Consider the following 15,620-nt stretch of genomic DNA (forward strand, 5'->3'; position numbering starts at 1 on the left):
TATGTATTTGACTTGATTTTTTTTCTAGTTGCTTCTGAAAGAAAGATTGATATAGCTGTGTGAATGGGTTTTGCATTTAAACATTGTGAAATTAGATACTTGTCCTCACTTTCATCTCTTAACTGTGATGTTGAGCACTTGACTTAAATCTCTCTGATCCTTAATCTCTTTATCTGTAAAAGGAAGGTAGATCAGGATGAAGTGAAATGCCATGAAGTCTTTAGCATGGTATGTAGTACATTATTAACAAATGTTAACACCAGTACCATTCCCTTCCCCCAACTACATTCTACAACAGTGTAGCTGTAGGAAAAAGAAATGCAGAAATTCCATTTGAAGATCCAGATTTAAGTCTTAATTCTTTTATTTTACTATATATGTTTTCTTGGGTCAGACATTTTTTGGGTTGTACTTTAAGTACAGTCTGCTTTACCTATAAAATAGGGTTCTGAAAATTAAATGAGGTAATGAGTAAGTCTTTCTGACCTACTTTCCAGTGGTTAATTTTTTTTTTTTTTTTCCCTGTGCAGGGGAGGAACTGTGTTTCAGGAGCATGAACCTGGTAGTTGTGTGTAGGTTACAGCACACACACATACACAGCACCATTAACTGATTTTAAGTAGGAGCAGGGAGGAGCCAGAGGATTTCACTAATGTGGTGAAATTATCAGTTTAAAAAGATGGCTGAAACTGCAGACAGGAATTTCCTTGGACCAGGTCCTTTGTTCTTTTTCTTCATTAGTTTATTTCTACTTTGGTCAGCTTTTTTCCCACACGTGATTCTGCCACCATTGTTAGCTTTCTGAAGCATGGTCTACATTTTGTAATCTGCATTCCCCATAATCTGTAATCAATCTAAATCTTAAAAACATATCATTTTTTTCCCCCTGACACTGGGCTTGAAAGTTTTTCATGAGTTGACTCTGTCTTTTCAAGGAGGAAATAGTTTCACTTTCTGCTTAGCATGTGTTCTTTGCCCTAGCTGGGAAACTTTGTCATCTTTGTGTATTGACCTTTACACCAGTTGTTCCATATGCCTAGAATATTAACAGAAACTTTCTCATCTTCTTTTTTTTTTTTCTGGAAAGCCATCTTTATGGCTTAGCTTTTTAAAAAATTTCCTGATGGATCATCCTAAAGTAATTTTCATTGCTTTATGACAGTAAATGCATGTATTTATTGATAAGATTAATTAGTTCGACTTTCTTTGCATAACTCAAGTATTCTTTTTGGTAACTGGATAGTATTAAACTTGCAGCAGAAACAGTGAATTCTTAGTAGATTTAAAATGATGCATAAAGCCAGGTGTAGTGCTGAAGGCCTGTAATCCCAGTAGTTGAGGAGGCCAAGGCAGGGAGATTACAAGTTCAAGGCCAGCCTGGGCAACTTAGTGAGACCCTAATAAATTAAAAGAAAGGGCTGAGAGTGCTACTTAGTGGTAGAGTGCTCCTGAGTTTGATATGTAGTACTGGGAGAAAAAATGTGATGCACATACTTCTTACTGTACCTTAATAATGGAATAATTTTAATGTTTTTATGTAAGAGAGGCGGGTTGTGGTGAACAGGAAAGAGGGACACAGATACCTGCCAGAGCAGTCAGGCAGTAAAACTTGATGGATAGCCATTCTGTAGAAAGTAATTTTTCCTCTGCTGTCATTCCATAGCAATTAACACAGAAGACTTCTTGTGATCAGATCAAATCAAATGTGTGTAGGGTTTTCCCCCACACATGGAACAGATAAACGCAGTACAACAGACAAACACAGTACTCCAGTGGATACCATCTGTCTGTCCTCCAGTTCAGTTCAGTTCTGACACTTATCTACCTGGAGATAACATCAGATCCCAAAGGTCTAGGGCTTTGTCCTGGAGGCTGCCCCTCCCACCTGCCTAGCACAAGTCCCAGGTGTTTTTTTTTCTATTCTTTTTTGATAGACTGCTCTAAACAGGACTGCTTCAACTCCACCTTTGAGTTCCATTAATTTGCCAGACTAGCTCACAGGACTCTGAGTAACAGTTACGTTTACTGGTTTATTATAAAGGATAATAAAAAGGTGGCGAGGTAACTAGGGCAAGGTATAGGAGAAGGGGCTAAGAGGTTCCATGGGGCATACTACACCCTCCAGGAACCTCTGAGTGTTCACCTATCTGGAAGTACTCTGAACGCTGTCCCTTTGTGTTTTTAGGGAGGCTTCATTACATAGACCTGATTAATTAAAACATTGGTCATTTAAGGTTAAATCAACTTAACCTTCAGCCCCTCCCCTTCCTAGAAGTTGTAAGTAAGGGGTAAAGTCCCAAGCCTCTAATCCTGCCCTTATCTTTCTGGTGGCCAGCCCACATCCAGAGTCTACAAGGGGGCTGCTTGCCTTCAGTAAACTCATTAGCATACAGAACCACACTTATCACTTTGAAGATTCCAAGGATTTTAGGAGTTATATGCCAGGAAACAGGGATGAAAACCAAATTGTATTTCGTGGTATTAGAGTCAACTATCTGTTCATTTATATGCATTCTGTTAGAAATAAGCTTTAGAAACTGGTTCTTTTCCATTTAATGACTACTATGCAGTAAGTGATTCAGTAATATTTACATCAGGACATTGTTTGAAGGAAATCCTGTCACTTAACCAGTTCCCTTTAGTACAGTTGTGTAGGTGATTTCCAGTTCTCAGTCAACGAAGAATAGAGTAGTAGTTATTTGCAAGTGTACCTGGTTCCTAGCAAGTCTTCAGACATGTTTTTTAGTTATTTTCATTCCTTGAGAAGAAACTGAAGAAGTAATTGGGGTAAAGGGATTTGTGGGACTCACTAGAAAGACCTCTAAAACAATGGCTAACACCTGGTGCTTCTCATTCATACAAGGGTTCACATTAAAAATTACAGTGTTACATGGTACTAGCAGCACCCTTTGTTTTTGTAGTCATGGCAGCTTAACACAGCGCCCTAGTGGCTTAACATACAAACACTTAAGTCCTTATTTTTTGTTTTTGTTTTTAAGTCATTGAAATTATGAGACTATCATTCAAATGGAAGCATTATAGTTCTTCGGAACCATTATGATCTCAAAAGGAAAGGAGAATGCTAAAGATACACTGGCTGAGGTGTTTTGAGGTGCACCGAAGTGTTCCAAGCTGTCTGTGACTTACCTTAACATGTTCTTGAAGTACCATGGCGTGGATTAAAAGGTATGCTTTAGAAATCTCTCAGTGACCCCAGGATCATGGGTAGAATGAATGCTCAGATTCTATATCTTATTATTGCATATTTTAATATTTAGATTGCAAGTGGTTATAGATTTATAGTGCTATTTTTGTTAAAAATATTGAAAGTTTTATGATTGAATTTTTTTTCCTTTTTGAGATAAGGTTATGGAAGACATGAGGGTAGATATTTTCCTTCAGTTTTAATAGTAATAGTGTAGAAATAAGCTATAATTTATTTTACCACATAGTTTAGGGATTATTCATGTGTTAGTCTGTAATTATCTTTCAGTTTACATCATAGAATAGTTCTCTTCAGTGCCGTCATTTCATGGTAGCCTGAATAGGGTAAATTCTTCAGACAGAGTACTAATTTGGCCAAACAAAACTGTTCTATTTAGGCCATTTATAGTAGAGTTTTGTCTTTTGCACAGAATTTTCATTTAGAGGCAAATGAATGAGTTTTAAACTATTTCTTAACTGATATTAAAAAATTTTTTGTACTATATGGCTGCTACTAATTTTGCTTTTTTTTTGAAGAGTGGTACAATTGAACCAACTTAGCGAGAATGCTGAATTTATTAATATTATATCAGATTCAGCATTCTTAACCTATTAGTTAATAAAGGAAACTATGTTTGGAAGAGAGGTATAAGTCATAGATAGAAAACATGAACAGAAATACATTGGTAGAGTCCACGACTTTTGCCAGGTTACCTTGTGCTATAAGATCCTTTTGGTATGTCAACAGTTAAATTCTTTTTTTTTTTTTTTAACTTGGGATTGAACCTAGGGACACTTAACCATCGAACCACATCCCCAGCCCTTTTTTATGTTTTATTTAGAAACAGAGTCTTGCTGAGTTGCTTAGGGCCTACCTGAGTTGCTGAGAGTGGCTTTGAACTCGGGATTCTTCTGCCTCAGCTTCCTGAGCCACTGGATTATAAGCGTCCACCACCATGCCTGGCCAAAAGTTAAATTCTTAATGGAATTTAATTATTAAAACTACACAAAACTTTTATAATAAAATATCCCTAGTGATAGTGATCTAATCATATTCCAAGGTAGTCATGTGCTTAATTAGCCAAAGTAGTCATTCATTTCAACTTGGCATTTTATGTGTAATGGCATACAATAGTGTCTATCCTATAGAAAGATATTTTGGAACATAATGGTTTTTAATGTATTGTTTACAAAATATATTTCTCTATAATACTTGCTACTTAAAGTGTAAAATTTCTTCTGGGTTAGCACATGGTCCTCCATTTGTTTCCTTTGAACTTCAGAGGGATTTTGATGCATAGCCAGAGTTGGCAACTTCTCTTCTTACCCTAAAAGTTTATAGGTTTTTGTTTAAGAGCTTAGGGATCAACTGACCTGTGCTTCACATCTAATGCTTACTTTGTTATCTTGATAGGTTGTGAGAATGATCTGGAAAAAATATGAATTTATGTATAAAAAATATAGAGACAAGCATATTATTATATAAATCTGCAATATACTTATGCAGGGTTGGGCACATGGGACAAAATGGCAGATCAGCTGTGATAGTGATGATTTTTAAATGCCAAATCAGGATTTGTGTGTGTGTGCATGCACATTATTTTCTTTTTTTTTTCCTGCCCTGATTCTTTTTTACTTTGGCCTGTACTCTTTCTAGAGTAAATCAATCATCATTATTTGGGGTTTTTTTGGTACCAGGGATTGAAACCAGGGGCGCTTAACTACTAAGCTACATCTCCACTCCTTTTTTATATTTTATTTAGAGACAGGGTCTTACCGAGTTGCTTAGGGCTTTGCTAAGTTTCTGAGGCTGGGTTCGAACTCCTGAGCCGCTAGGATTACAGTACAGGTGTGTGCCACTGCACCCAGTGGTTGGTTTTGTTTGTTTGTTTTATCAGTGAAAGAAGGTAGCCACTAGAGACTGGTAATTTATCTATGGTTCTATTACTCTGCTAGGATGATTTTTGTGTTCTCTGAAGCTTTGTTTTTCAAATTGTTGGTTTCATCCCATTTATTAGTGGATTAAGAAAACATTTTAGTGGTTTGTGACCAGCATCAAAGCATGTTTCAGAATAGGAATGGGTGAATGCACTGGATGTAGAAAAGAGTGCATTGCTTTTTTTTTTTTTTTTAATGCTTATTCTTCAATTTTTAAAGCAGTTGAAATGAACAAAATCTATGCGTTATCTAGTAAGTGTACATTGATTAGTTACGTTTTTGTTCTAGTAAGTGTATGCCTCCTATAGGCACAGAGTTCCTCAGAAATACTATTAGCTTTATATTGTTTTGCTTTGTTGAAAAGAAATGACCAGGATACATTTTAGTCTGTGGTGAAAGAGAATATGGTGTGCATATTCTTCCTGTACATCATCTTCAAAGGTCACTCTTTAATCTTTTTTGTTTGAAGTAAAGGTTATAACAGGAGAATAGGGAGTAGAAGAAAAAATGAGAATAAAATAATACTAGCTTTAGAGTGGTATTAACCAAGGCTATTTTATCAAGTAGAGTGATATTGTATTCTGCCTCTTGGCATACATTTTGGTGTTTATCAATTCATAGACCAGTGTTTTTCATACACGTTCTGAAATTAATTCGTTAAGTTTCTGCCCCTCACCCCTTACAGAAACAGAATAGAACAGAAAGTTTCATGAATGTATCACCTGATATAGTTTTTTAAAACTTCTGTTTCAAGGGTAGGCATTGGTACTGGATTGGACAGATGTTCTTGTAATGAGTAACTGGAAAGCTGTGTGAAACTCAGGTCTTATAAATCCATGTTGCCAAACTGATGTCAGCTACAAAAGCCTGTAGATAGCCATCACAAGTATTATCAAATCAGTGGTCTTATTTCTGATGGTAGGGAATAGTTAATTAGCTATGAAACCTATGTTTTTGTTGTTTTATTATTTTGTGAGTATGTGTGTATTGTTTGTTTGCCCTGGTAAACATGTAAAGGTTTATAATTAAGAATTTACAATAATCCAGCCAGGCACATGCCATAATCCCAGCAATTTGGAGGCTGAGGCAGAAGAATCACAAATTCAAGCCCAGCCTTAGCAATTTAGCAATGTCTTAAGCAGTTTAGACCTTGTCTCAAAATAAAAAAAGATCTGGGGATGTGGCTCAGTTGTAATGTGCCTCTGGGTTCAATACCAAAGGGGAAAAAATGAAAAAGAAAGAATTTATAGTATTTCCTTAGTTGTGATTTACTCTTACTTTGTATTGATGTAAATGATTGCTGTAGTTAGAAAAAAAACCTGATGATACATCTTAAAATTCACTAAATTTATGTGTTAGGATTTGTTCCTTTAACAGGTAACTCTTTAATTCAGAAGATAAATATAAAGCTATAGAAATTCAGCATAAATCAGATATATATTACAAATATTTAAGGTGGTCAGATGTTTAAATGTAGAATTTCTGTGTGTGAGGATTTTGATAATATTTAAACTTTTATTTTTCTTGAATTAGTGCATTTGCTTATACAGTGGCCTTGTAACAGCAGTTATTTATAGATCTGTTGAGGATAATCACAGTATCTGGTGAATATTTTTTAATAAATAAGGTAGGGCAGTATCATCATATGCACATGTGTTTTAAGATTATGTCAGAAATACAATTTTTTTTTGTCTTCAGAAAACAGAAGATGAAGACTTATGGTAAATTGTTTCATTACAATGGAATTTGTACATTAGTTTTCTACACTTGGGAGTTGAAAAAACGGAATAATTCTTGCCAGAAGAGGAGGGCAAAAAATAAAAGCCTGTTTTATCTTTCTCTTCAAGTTCTTGGAAATCTTGTTAAAGTACATAGTTTCTTTTCCAAACTGGATATGACATACTCCTTAGAAATTGTGTTTTGAAATATAGGAAGTAAAGCCTCCTAGTCATGGGTTACTGCCTGATGGTAGTTGCTAGTCTTTGTACAGATGTGTGCAGGCATACACTGTTAGTGGCAGAGCCCTTGGATGAAGCTTCAGCTCTGTTGGTCCAAACAGACCAGGCTATGTCACCTGTCCCAGTATGCCAATTAAAGAGACAGCAGTGATGAAGGGCAGGAAAGGAGCTTTTCACATGCCCGTGATCAACTATGTCTCAAGGAACTGACAGAAACTTTGAGGTTTTATAGAAAAGGGCACAAAGGTGGGTTGTATGGCTGAGAAGCTTGTATAGCTCCTGAGAGTAAATCATTTTGGTCAGACTATGATGGGGATGGGTTCTGTGAAGCTTTGGGACATCCTCATCACCTGAGGGCATGATTTGGTTCCTCACCTGAGATATTGCCCCAGGTTTTGTTGTGGGCCATTTTTCTTGGGGGGGGGGAGGGGGGGCGGGATCTCACCTTGGGTTATCTGTTCTGCTTGCAATTGCTTGGGGGTAGTTTCAGTCCCTTGCTTATCAATCAAGATTGTAGTTCCTGGAATCCAAGGTAGCTGCAGGAGAAAGTGACTCAGTATGAAGGGGGAAAAAGAATGAGAGAGGGGGGAGGGATGGGGCAGGCAGGCAGATGGAGTCAGAAAGGGACAGTATGGAGTGTTAGGTCAGCGGCTTAGTCCTCTTTCACTAAGAGATTCTGAATGTGAAGTATGGAAGAATTAAAATTCCTTTATTCTGTTGCTTTGCTTCCCAAAATTCTCTCCATCTCCCAACTGCTCCCCTGGTCTTACCCAGTTCTTCCTACTCTCTTTTGGTAGGTAGCCCTGTTTGGCTTGTCATCATTAAGATCATTGATTTTTTTTCTCAATCATGTTTCCCACTCACTTCCAGCTTCACCATATCTTACCTTATCTTGGTCATCTGTCAGGAGCTATCAGTTTTCATGTTGTGTCCTTGTGGCATTTGTTTCTTCAGATCTGTGTCCCTTTTCTCTGGTTATCATAAATGCATGATACCAGCTTATAGTCTTTTTCTTTGGTACTTTTTTGTTTGTTTCTAGGGAATAGTTGAGAAGGAAACTACACTATATTCTAGTTTAGTTGTCTCCAACCTGATATGAGTAGCTAGAGATGCACCCCAACTCCATATCTAGATTTAGAAGAAAGAGCATATCATGAATTCTGTATTCATTACTAAATATTATTTCAGCTGATTTTTGGTTATAAAAAATAAGTTAGAATCACCTTTCAAAGATTAAGATGAGCTGCTGTAAGTCTATATTTAAAATGATGTTTTAGCTTCTGAAGATAACAAAACTTAAAAATGTTTTGAGTAAATGGGGTATTATTGTTAGCATTAAATATGTTCTCAAAACTAATTGATACCATCTCTCATTACTTTGAAAAACAGTACTATTTTGGATGTCTGTGGTATCTGGGGTATCTCTTCAAAGAGTACTTTATAATTCATTTCAAGTATGAACCTTATTGAAAAAGTGAAATATACTGTGTTAGTACATGTCAGAAAAATCAGGGAATCAGGAAAACATCTGTTTGAAAAATACAATGAAGCTACTTTTTCTTGAACTGTGGAACTGCTGGGCATTATAAGGAAAGCACGTAGATGAACAGGAAGATGTGTGTGTGTGTGTGTGTGTGTTCTTTCTTCAAAATGCCAAACTTACTGTTTAAACATGGAGCACAGTTTTCATTAGTGGTGTAGTTAGGCTCACATAGGTGAGAGAGAGTGAGCAAGTGAGTCCCTCCCTCCAGGAGGAACCCACAGTAAGATCAAGCTGACCTTCTCCACTGGTCTTTGGGCCTTGCTTTATCAACTGTATGTCAGCATATTATATTTAGAAATAATGACTGTAAATGTGCTACTTTGGAGGAAGGACAACTGCCTCCTTTTGTCCTCCTACCCTTAATTGTTATAAGGAATCCTGGGGTAGAACTGTTGATGCAGAGGTAAGATAGAACACTTTGGAAAAAGTACTTACTTTGAGGGCCTTTGTGTTTTGTTGATACCAGTACTGTGATAGTAGTGATGAGCGTGATTGAGTATGTGTTTCTCTGTGTGTATGTGTATACACGCATATATAAGAGTTAGTGGTAGCAGCTAAGCAACTAGATTAATAAAATGTGCATTAAATTTAGCTTTATCAGAACTCCTTTGTTGTTGAAATATCTGTGGAAAAACTAACCTGTCTGTTGTTGAAATATCTGTGGAAAAACTAACCTGTCAGTGAAAATTCTAGCAGAGGCATGGAACATGGGTGCATATATAAAGCAAGGAGGGTTTGGAATAAGTAGGATCCACTGAGAGCATTCACCTTTGAAGTACTCGCTGACATTTCCTCTGCAGAGAAACAATTTTCAATCTTTGCTCTAGTTCCGAAACCTATTCTTTACCACCATTAACTGATTTTGTTTATTTTGTTGGTACTGTATCCCTGGCCCCTGGGACAGTGAATAGTCACAGCAGGTTCTCAGTAAATATTTGTCAAATGAATACAATTTGGATAACCCTAGGTTGGGGGGGGGGGTGCTTGTTGCTTTGTTTTGGTGCTGGGAATTGAACCCATGGGTACTTGATCATTGAGTTATATCCTATCCCTTTTTATTTTGAGACAGGGTCTTGCTAAATTGCTGAGGGCTTCACTAAGTTGGTTTGGCTGGACTGGAACTTGTAATTTTTCTGCCTCAGTTTCCCAAGTTGCTGAAATTACAGATGTGTGCCCACTGTACCTGGCAACACTAAGTTTTTAGATTTACATCTATCCTGTCATGGCATAACAAGCCTTTCTCTTATTAATCATCTCTTAATTTACAAGTGGAGAGAAGACCAGGTATCTTATTGATGAACCTCTAAATTTACAAACGGAGAGAATGACCAGATATTTAAAGAAGTAATTTTATTTTGAAATGATCTTAGTTTCAGTATATATTTATCACTAAATTCTTGTGAGTTTGGTGGTGGGTCTGAAGACAGAAAAGTCTCAATTGTGTTATTACACTGACATTTAACGAATGTTGTGCTTGAGGTGTTCCACGCCAAGCATTTTGCATTTATTAGCTCATGCTTCACAACAGATCTCCAGTATTCCCATTTCACTGACATGGACACTGAAGCTCTGCAATACCTATGAAAGCATTGAAGTGGGGGTTGTTTTGTTGTTGTTTTTGGTTTTCATTTTTGTTTTTGGTCAAAAGGCAGGCTTTGAGGAAGCAAAACTTGGAAATAGTGTACATAATAATTGAACAGATCTTTCTTGCCATGGGTAGATGTGCAAGCGTGAGATTATTTATAGGGAAAGCCAGATTGTGATCTGTGCTCATGTTTCACAGAAGAAAGGCTCTGTATTCCAACTAAAACATTTCCATATTTGGGACTGACCAGATTTGGTCTGTTAGGAGGTGGACAATTGCCCTTTTATGGCCACCCAGATCCTCCATTGCTGTCTTGTTTCTCTTTGACTTGGTGGCTCTGACACTCCCTCAAGCAGTCTTGTTCTCCTCTGTCTTTTGTTACTGCTCTCTTGGCTCCAGTGTTCTCTGTCTCCTTTGCTCTCTATCTGCTCTTTGTACTCCACAGCTCCCTTCTCTCTTCCTTTCCTCCCTCCCAACTCATTACTTGCAACTTGAGCAAACAAAAGAATTTCCTCTGCATTCTGACTATAAAAGAATAATAATGTGAACATTGAATAAAGTCAACTTTTGAGTCACAGAACCAGGCAGGCCAAGTGAGAAAGTGAGTTGGCCAACAAAGGTCAGTTAGGAGGATGCTATAAAAATAGCATAAATCTTAGATCCTAGGAGGCTGTCCAAAGTTAAAAGAACTGACCCAGGACAAGTAGTATTTTGTTTTCAGAATAAAGAGCTTGTTGACCTCCTGATGCTTACCACAGGCTGTGTTTTTATGCTGAGTATATACAAAAGGGAGGCAGAGAAAACCTATCCTATAGACACCCCAGCCCAGGCCTCCTGTCTGGACTGTATTGTGAATGGGGGCTATGGAGTTGAGGGAAATGAGCTTCTTGAGCACAGTGACCAGACCAGTACACCCAGGGTTAGTTCTTGAGGACTACTAGAATCAAACCAAGATATTCGCAGCTGTCTTAATCCACTTTGTACTGCTGTAACAAAATACCACAGACTGGGTAGTGAATGAAAATAGTATATATCTTACAGTTCTGGAGGTTGAGAAGATTACCATTGAGGGGCCACATCTGGTGAGGTCCTTGCCTGTAACATGGCAGAAGGTATAAGGTGGGCAAGAGGTTATGCACAGGAAAGGGAGGGCAAGAAGGGGCTAAACCCAACTTTATAACAAATCCTCTGCCACAATGATAATCCATTTATGAAGGCAGAGCCCTTGGGATCGAAACAACTCCCATAAGGACCCGTCTCCGAACACTGATGCATTAGGGATTGAATTTCCAACATAAACTTTGGAGGACATATTTAGACTATAGCAGTAGATAAAAGGTGAACATTAAAAAATAACTTCCTTTCAACTTTTTTTTCTCCCTTTCAATTTTGAGTTTCATCCCAAAGTTCTAATTTATACTTAGAATGAAGGATGTCTTTTCAATCTGATATTTCTCTTCATACCTAAAACTACTAACATTTTTAAATAACAGGAAGCTAATTAATCAACCAAATTATTATTGGCTTAAACATTGTGGCATATTAGATATTAGATTATTATTACAGTAAAGAATTACCTTTGGTGAAATTGCTGGAGACCTACACATTATATATGCAAGTTTTTCTATCAGTTGGTTTTAAGCAACAAAACTAAATGAAGGAACTAATAAGGTGTATACTGAGAGCCCCAATTAGATCTGGATGGAACTTCATAGAATCTTTCAAAAGTTCGGTATTTTGAAGTGTCAACATGCTTCATAAAGAATGGCTTTGTTGAGCCAGGCGCCGTGACACACACCTGTAATCCCAGCAGCTTGGGAGGCTGAGACAAGGGGATCCCAAGTTTAAAGCCAGCCTTAGCAACAGCAAGGTACTAAGCAACTCAGTGAGACCCTATCTCTAAATAAAATAGGGCTGGGGACGTGGCTCAGTGGTTGAGTGCCCCTGAGTTCAATTCCTGGTACCAAAAAAAAAAAAAAAAAAAAGAATGACTTTATTGAGCAAGTGACAGTAACTTATAACATTGTATTTGGGGGGAATTCTCATAGGGAAAATAGTTTTATTAAGATGAGAAATTAATCATTATTTTTAGCTATTTGAACTTGGTGAAACGTTCTCTTCTCATTGAAAGATTTGTAAAGTTAATATCAGCTCATTCATAATTTTTTTTCTCCATTATAGAAACAAACTTCAGAGGCATTTCTTATCAGTTTGTTTATAATCCTTATTTAATTCAGAAATGGTTGGTCTAAATAATGTGGTTTAAGAGTTACAGTTCCATAATAATTTTTTGTTGCTTTTTCTTTAACAGATGATTTGCTATTATTATTGTTCATTCACTTAGTAAGCGCCACTGTGTACAGAGTTGTATTTGAGAACTTGATGTTTACTATTGCATGCATTTGAGTCAACCTAAATGTGAATCATACGAATTTATTACTGTGGCCATATGTCTCCAATGTGTGTGCCTGCAGTTAAACAAACAAAATTGGCTAGCATAAAATATACAGCTTAAAATAACCATGGTGCGTGTCCAGTTTATTATGGAAAAAGCTTGGCTTTTTTTTTTTTTAATTGCTAGGTTACTTTAATTCTTTAAAAAGCTTGGATTTGATTAATCCCTAGAGCTGGTAACACAATTAGATTTTTCTAATTTATTTAACTTTACAGCATTCTTTATATTCTCTGTTTGGATTACTACAATGTATAATCCTCCGGATTTGTCAGTTTTAGTTTGCTGAAAAATAGTTTATAGGTAAATAAAATGATTTTGTGAAACATTAAATAAGTTTTTATATGACACTTTTTTAAAAAAAATATGAAAAACAAATGGTCATCATCAGTGAGTTTTAAGGGGAAAAGTCCTCTTGGGGGAAAGGCAAGAAAGATGAGTGGTTTGTGCACCAGAGTATAGCTTCTGTATGTATTTATCTGTGGGACTTGTTGTCCTCAACCATAATATGATCAATGTGTGGTCAGCCCTACCTTGTAATTCTCTGAGCTTCAGTTTTCCCTTGTAGGTTAAAATGCTGACTCAGGATTGTTAGCAAGGCTTAAATGAGAAATTATACAAGGAGATCCATCTATTCCTGTGTATTCTCTTTTGTTTGCTCTGCTGTATGAAGACTGAGGAAGGTGTGGGTGTAAGGGATAAAGAGAGTTTCTTCTTACGGAGTGAGGGAATGGAGATAGAGAAGAGAATTTGGATTATAGATAATGGCATTTGTTAGTGAAGTGCTTGTGGAAGGCAACAAGGAGGGAAGAGGTCCGGCACGCTAGTAACAGACAAGAGAGACTCCACTGTCTTTAAGGAACATGCATGTGCAGAAGGCAGGGAGAGAAGGAGTATTCAGAATGAAGTAGCTACAGTGGAGCTAATCTCCAAAGAAAAACTACTCTATTTTTTAATTCAGTAATTTCATTAAAGCAGTTGACTAAGACAGTAAAATAGTAAATTAATTCTGTAACATAACAGCTTTGCAGTTTACATAGTTTAAATTTATAACACAACAAAGTACCAACTAAGTACATAACATGAATGAAACAAACTCTGAAAGTTAAGTCTCTTCCTTCCTGTAGGCCTTATTCTTGTCTTCCTCAGTGCCACCTCCAGTTATGCTATTGAACCAGATTCATTTTGCCTGCTACACAATATGCCAGTCACTGAAGCAAGCCTTGAGAAAGTTTATTTTCAAGGCAGCCAAGCATGGAGACAAGACAATAAGTCTCAAATCTCTCTCCCCTAGGATAAGGTTTGGGAATATTTATGGGATAAAGAAGCAGAGTGTACCAGATGCAGTGACTCACACGTATAATCCAGTCACTTGGGAGGCTGAGATAGGAGAATTCTGAGTTCAGAGCCAGCCTCAGCAATGGCGAGGCCCTAAGCAACTCAGTGAGACCCAGTCTCTAAATGAAGTACACAATAGGGCTGAGGATGTGGCTCAGTGGTTGAGTGCCCCTGAGTTAATCTTTGGTACCAAAAAAAAAAAAAAAAAAAAAAAAGCAGCAGCAGCAACAGAGTATGAAACAGGGCTGGGGAAAGGTGAAGGGAGATGAAGTAGTCAGTGGCTCACCCACACATAATCCATCTTCATAGCTCTTCATAGGACAAAAATTGAGAAAACTACCCCATTAGTGTGGTCTCAGAGTGGCGACTTTGGCATTCTGAGGTCAAATAGTTCACCCGTCAGACAGACACCTGTGTAGGCCCAGATGAAGAGTGAGCCAGATGTTATCTGGTAGAATGAGCTAGTGCTCAGCTGAGTGGTCTCTGTAATTTTTAAAGTCAACTATAAGCAAGTAAGTAAAAGGAAGCAAATCTGGGGAGGTTTATTGAAGTGTCCTCTTGGTTTCACTTAGATCCTCAAAACCTTCACTCTTGTAATAGTGCAGTGCCACCATAAGTTACTGATGATCTGTGCTTTTAATCACTACTTAATGATCTCACCACTCTCATTTTAAACCTTTCCTTTGCTCGTGCCAGGCAGAGACTCCTTTGATGGTTATAAAAGAATTAGACTGCATGCAGGACCACCCAAAGGTAAAGCAGCGCACATACATCCATACGTTTGTGTATGTATGCATTAGTCAAGGTTTGGCTCTCACAGGAGATTTCCTGAATTCTGTGTATTTAGGAAACATTTCTTCACTTTCCAGTAATCAAAGAAAGATTTGTTCTTTACTCATATAACTTTAATCAATAGGTGAAAATTGGGAAGGTAATGAAAGTTTTCTTTAAAATTGTTTTTTGGTTGACCTCCCTCCATCCCTCCTCATTTCAAGCAAACCAATTTAAGCTATATCATAGAAAGTTTTAGTATACTTTGTAATCCTAGCATTAACATTAATGTCCTAGCTGAGCACAGTTACACACACCTGTAATTCCAGCAACTTTGGAGCCCAAGACAAGAGGATCGCAAGTTCAAGGCCAGCCCAGCGTCAACAACTTAAGGAGACCCTCAGCAATTTAGCAAGACCCTGTCTCAAATAAAAATAATAGTAAGAAGAAAAGGACTGGGGATGTATGTATCTCAGTGGTAAAGTACCCCTGAGATCAGTGCCCAATACCCCTCTCAAAAAACAACAACAACAACAAAAAAAAAAAAAACCACACACAACTTGTCACCCCTTTCACATTTTCATATCCAGAACTGAACTACAGTTAAAATTCTATCTTAATGCAGATTATGTGGAAAATCATGAATATTAAACTATTTACATTTTGAACAAAATTTGCCAGTATGTGAATTTGGGTAAGGCAGGTGCTAAGCCAAGTTTCTTCTATGTCTAATGAGGGATAATCACACCTGCCTTATAAGATGCATGTGGGTAGAAAGTATGATGTTCATATAAAGTATGTACCATAATGCCTGTTTTCCTTAGCTGCTGT

General features: G+C 37.2%; 1 protein-coding gene across 7 annotated transcripts in view; it reads left to right on the forward strand.

Moving 5' to 3' along the window:
• RBPJ (recombination signal binding protein for immunoglobulin kappa J region) overlaps window positions 1–15,620 on the forward strand; it is a 216,375-nt gene that overhangs the window by 146,165 nt on the left and 54,590 nt on the right. Inside the window, exon 2 of one of the 7 annotated variants that reach the window (XM_081302933.1) lies at window positions 3,000–3,186. The exons of the other annotated variants lie outside the window; for them this stretch is intronic. Coding sequence (XP_081159059.1) covers window positions 3,170–3,186 — 17 coding nt within the window. The 5' untranslated portion in view covers window positions 3,000–3,169. The remainder of the gene's footprint in view (window positions 1–2,999; window positions 3,187–15,620) is intronic. 7 annotated transcript variants of the gene reach the window in all.

This window comes from Spermophilus citellus, assembly GCF_964194105.1.
Source record: "Spermophilus citellus genome assembly, chromosome: 8".
Classification (NCBI taxonomy): Eukaryota; Metazoa; Chordata; class Mammalia; order Rodentia; family Sciuridae; genus Spermophilus; species Spermophilus citellus.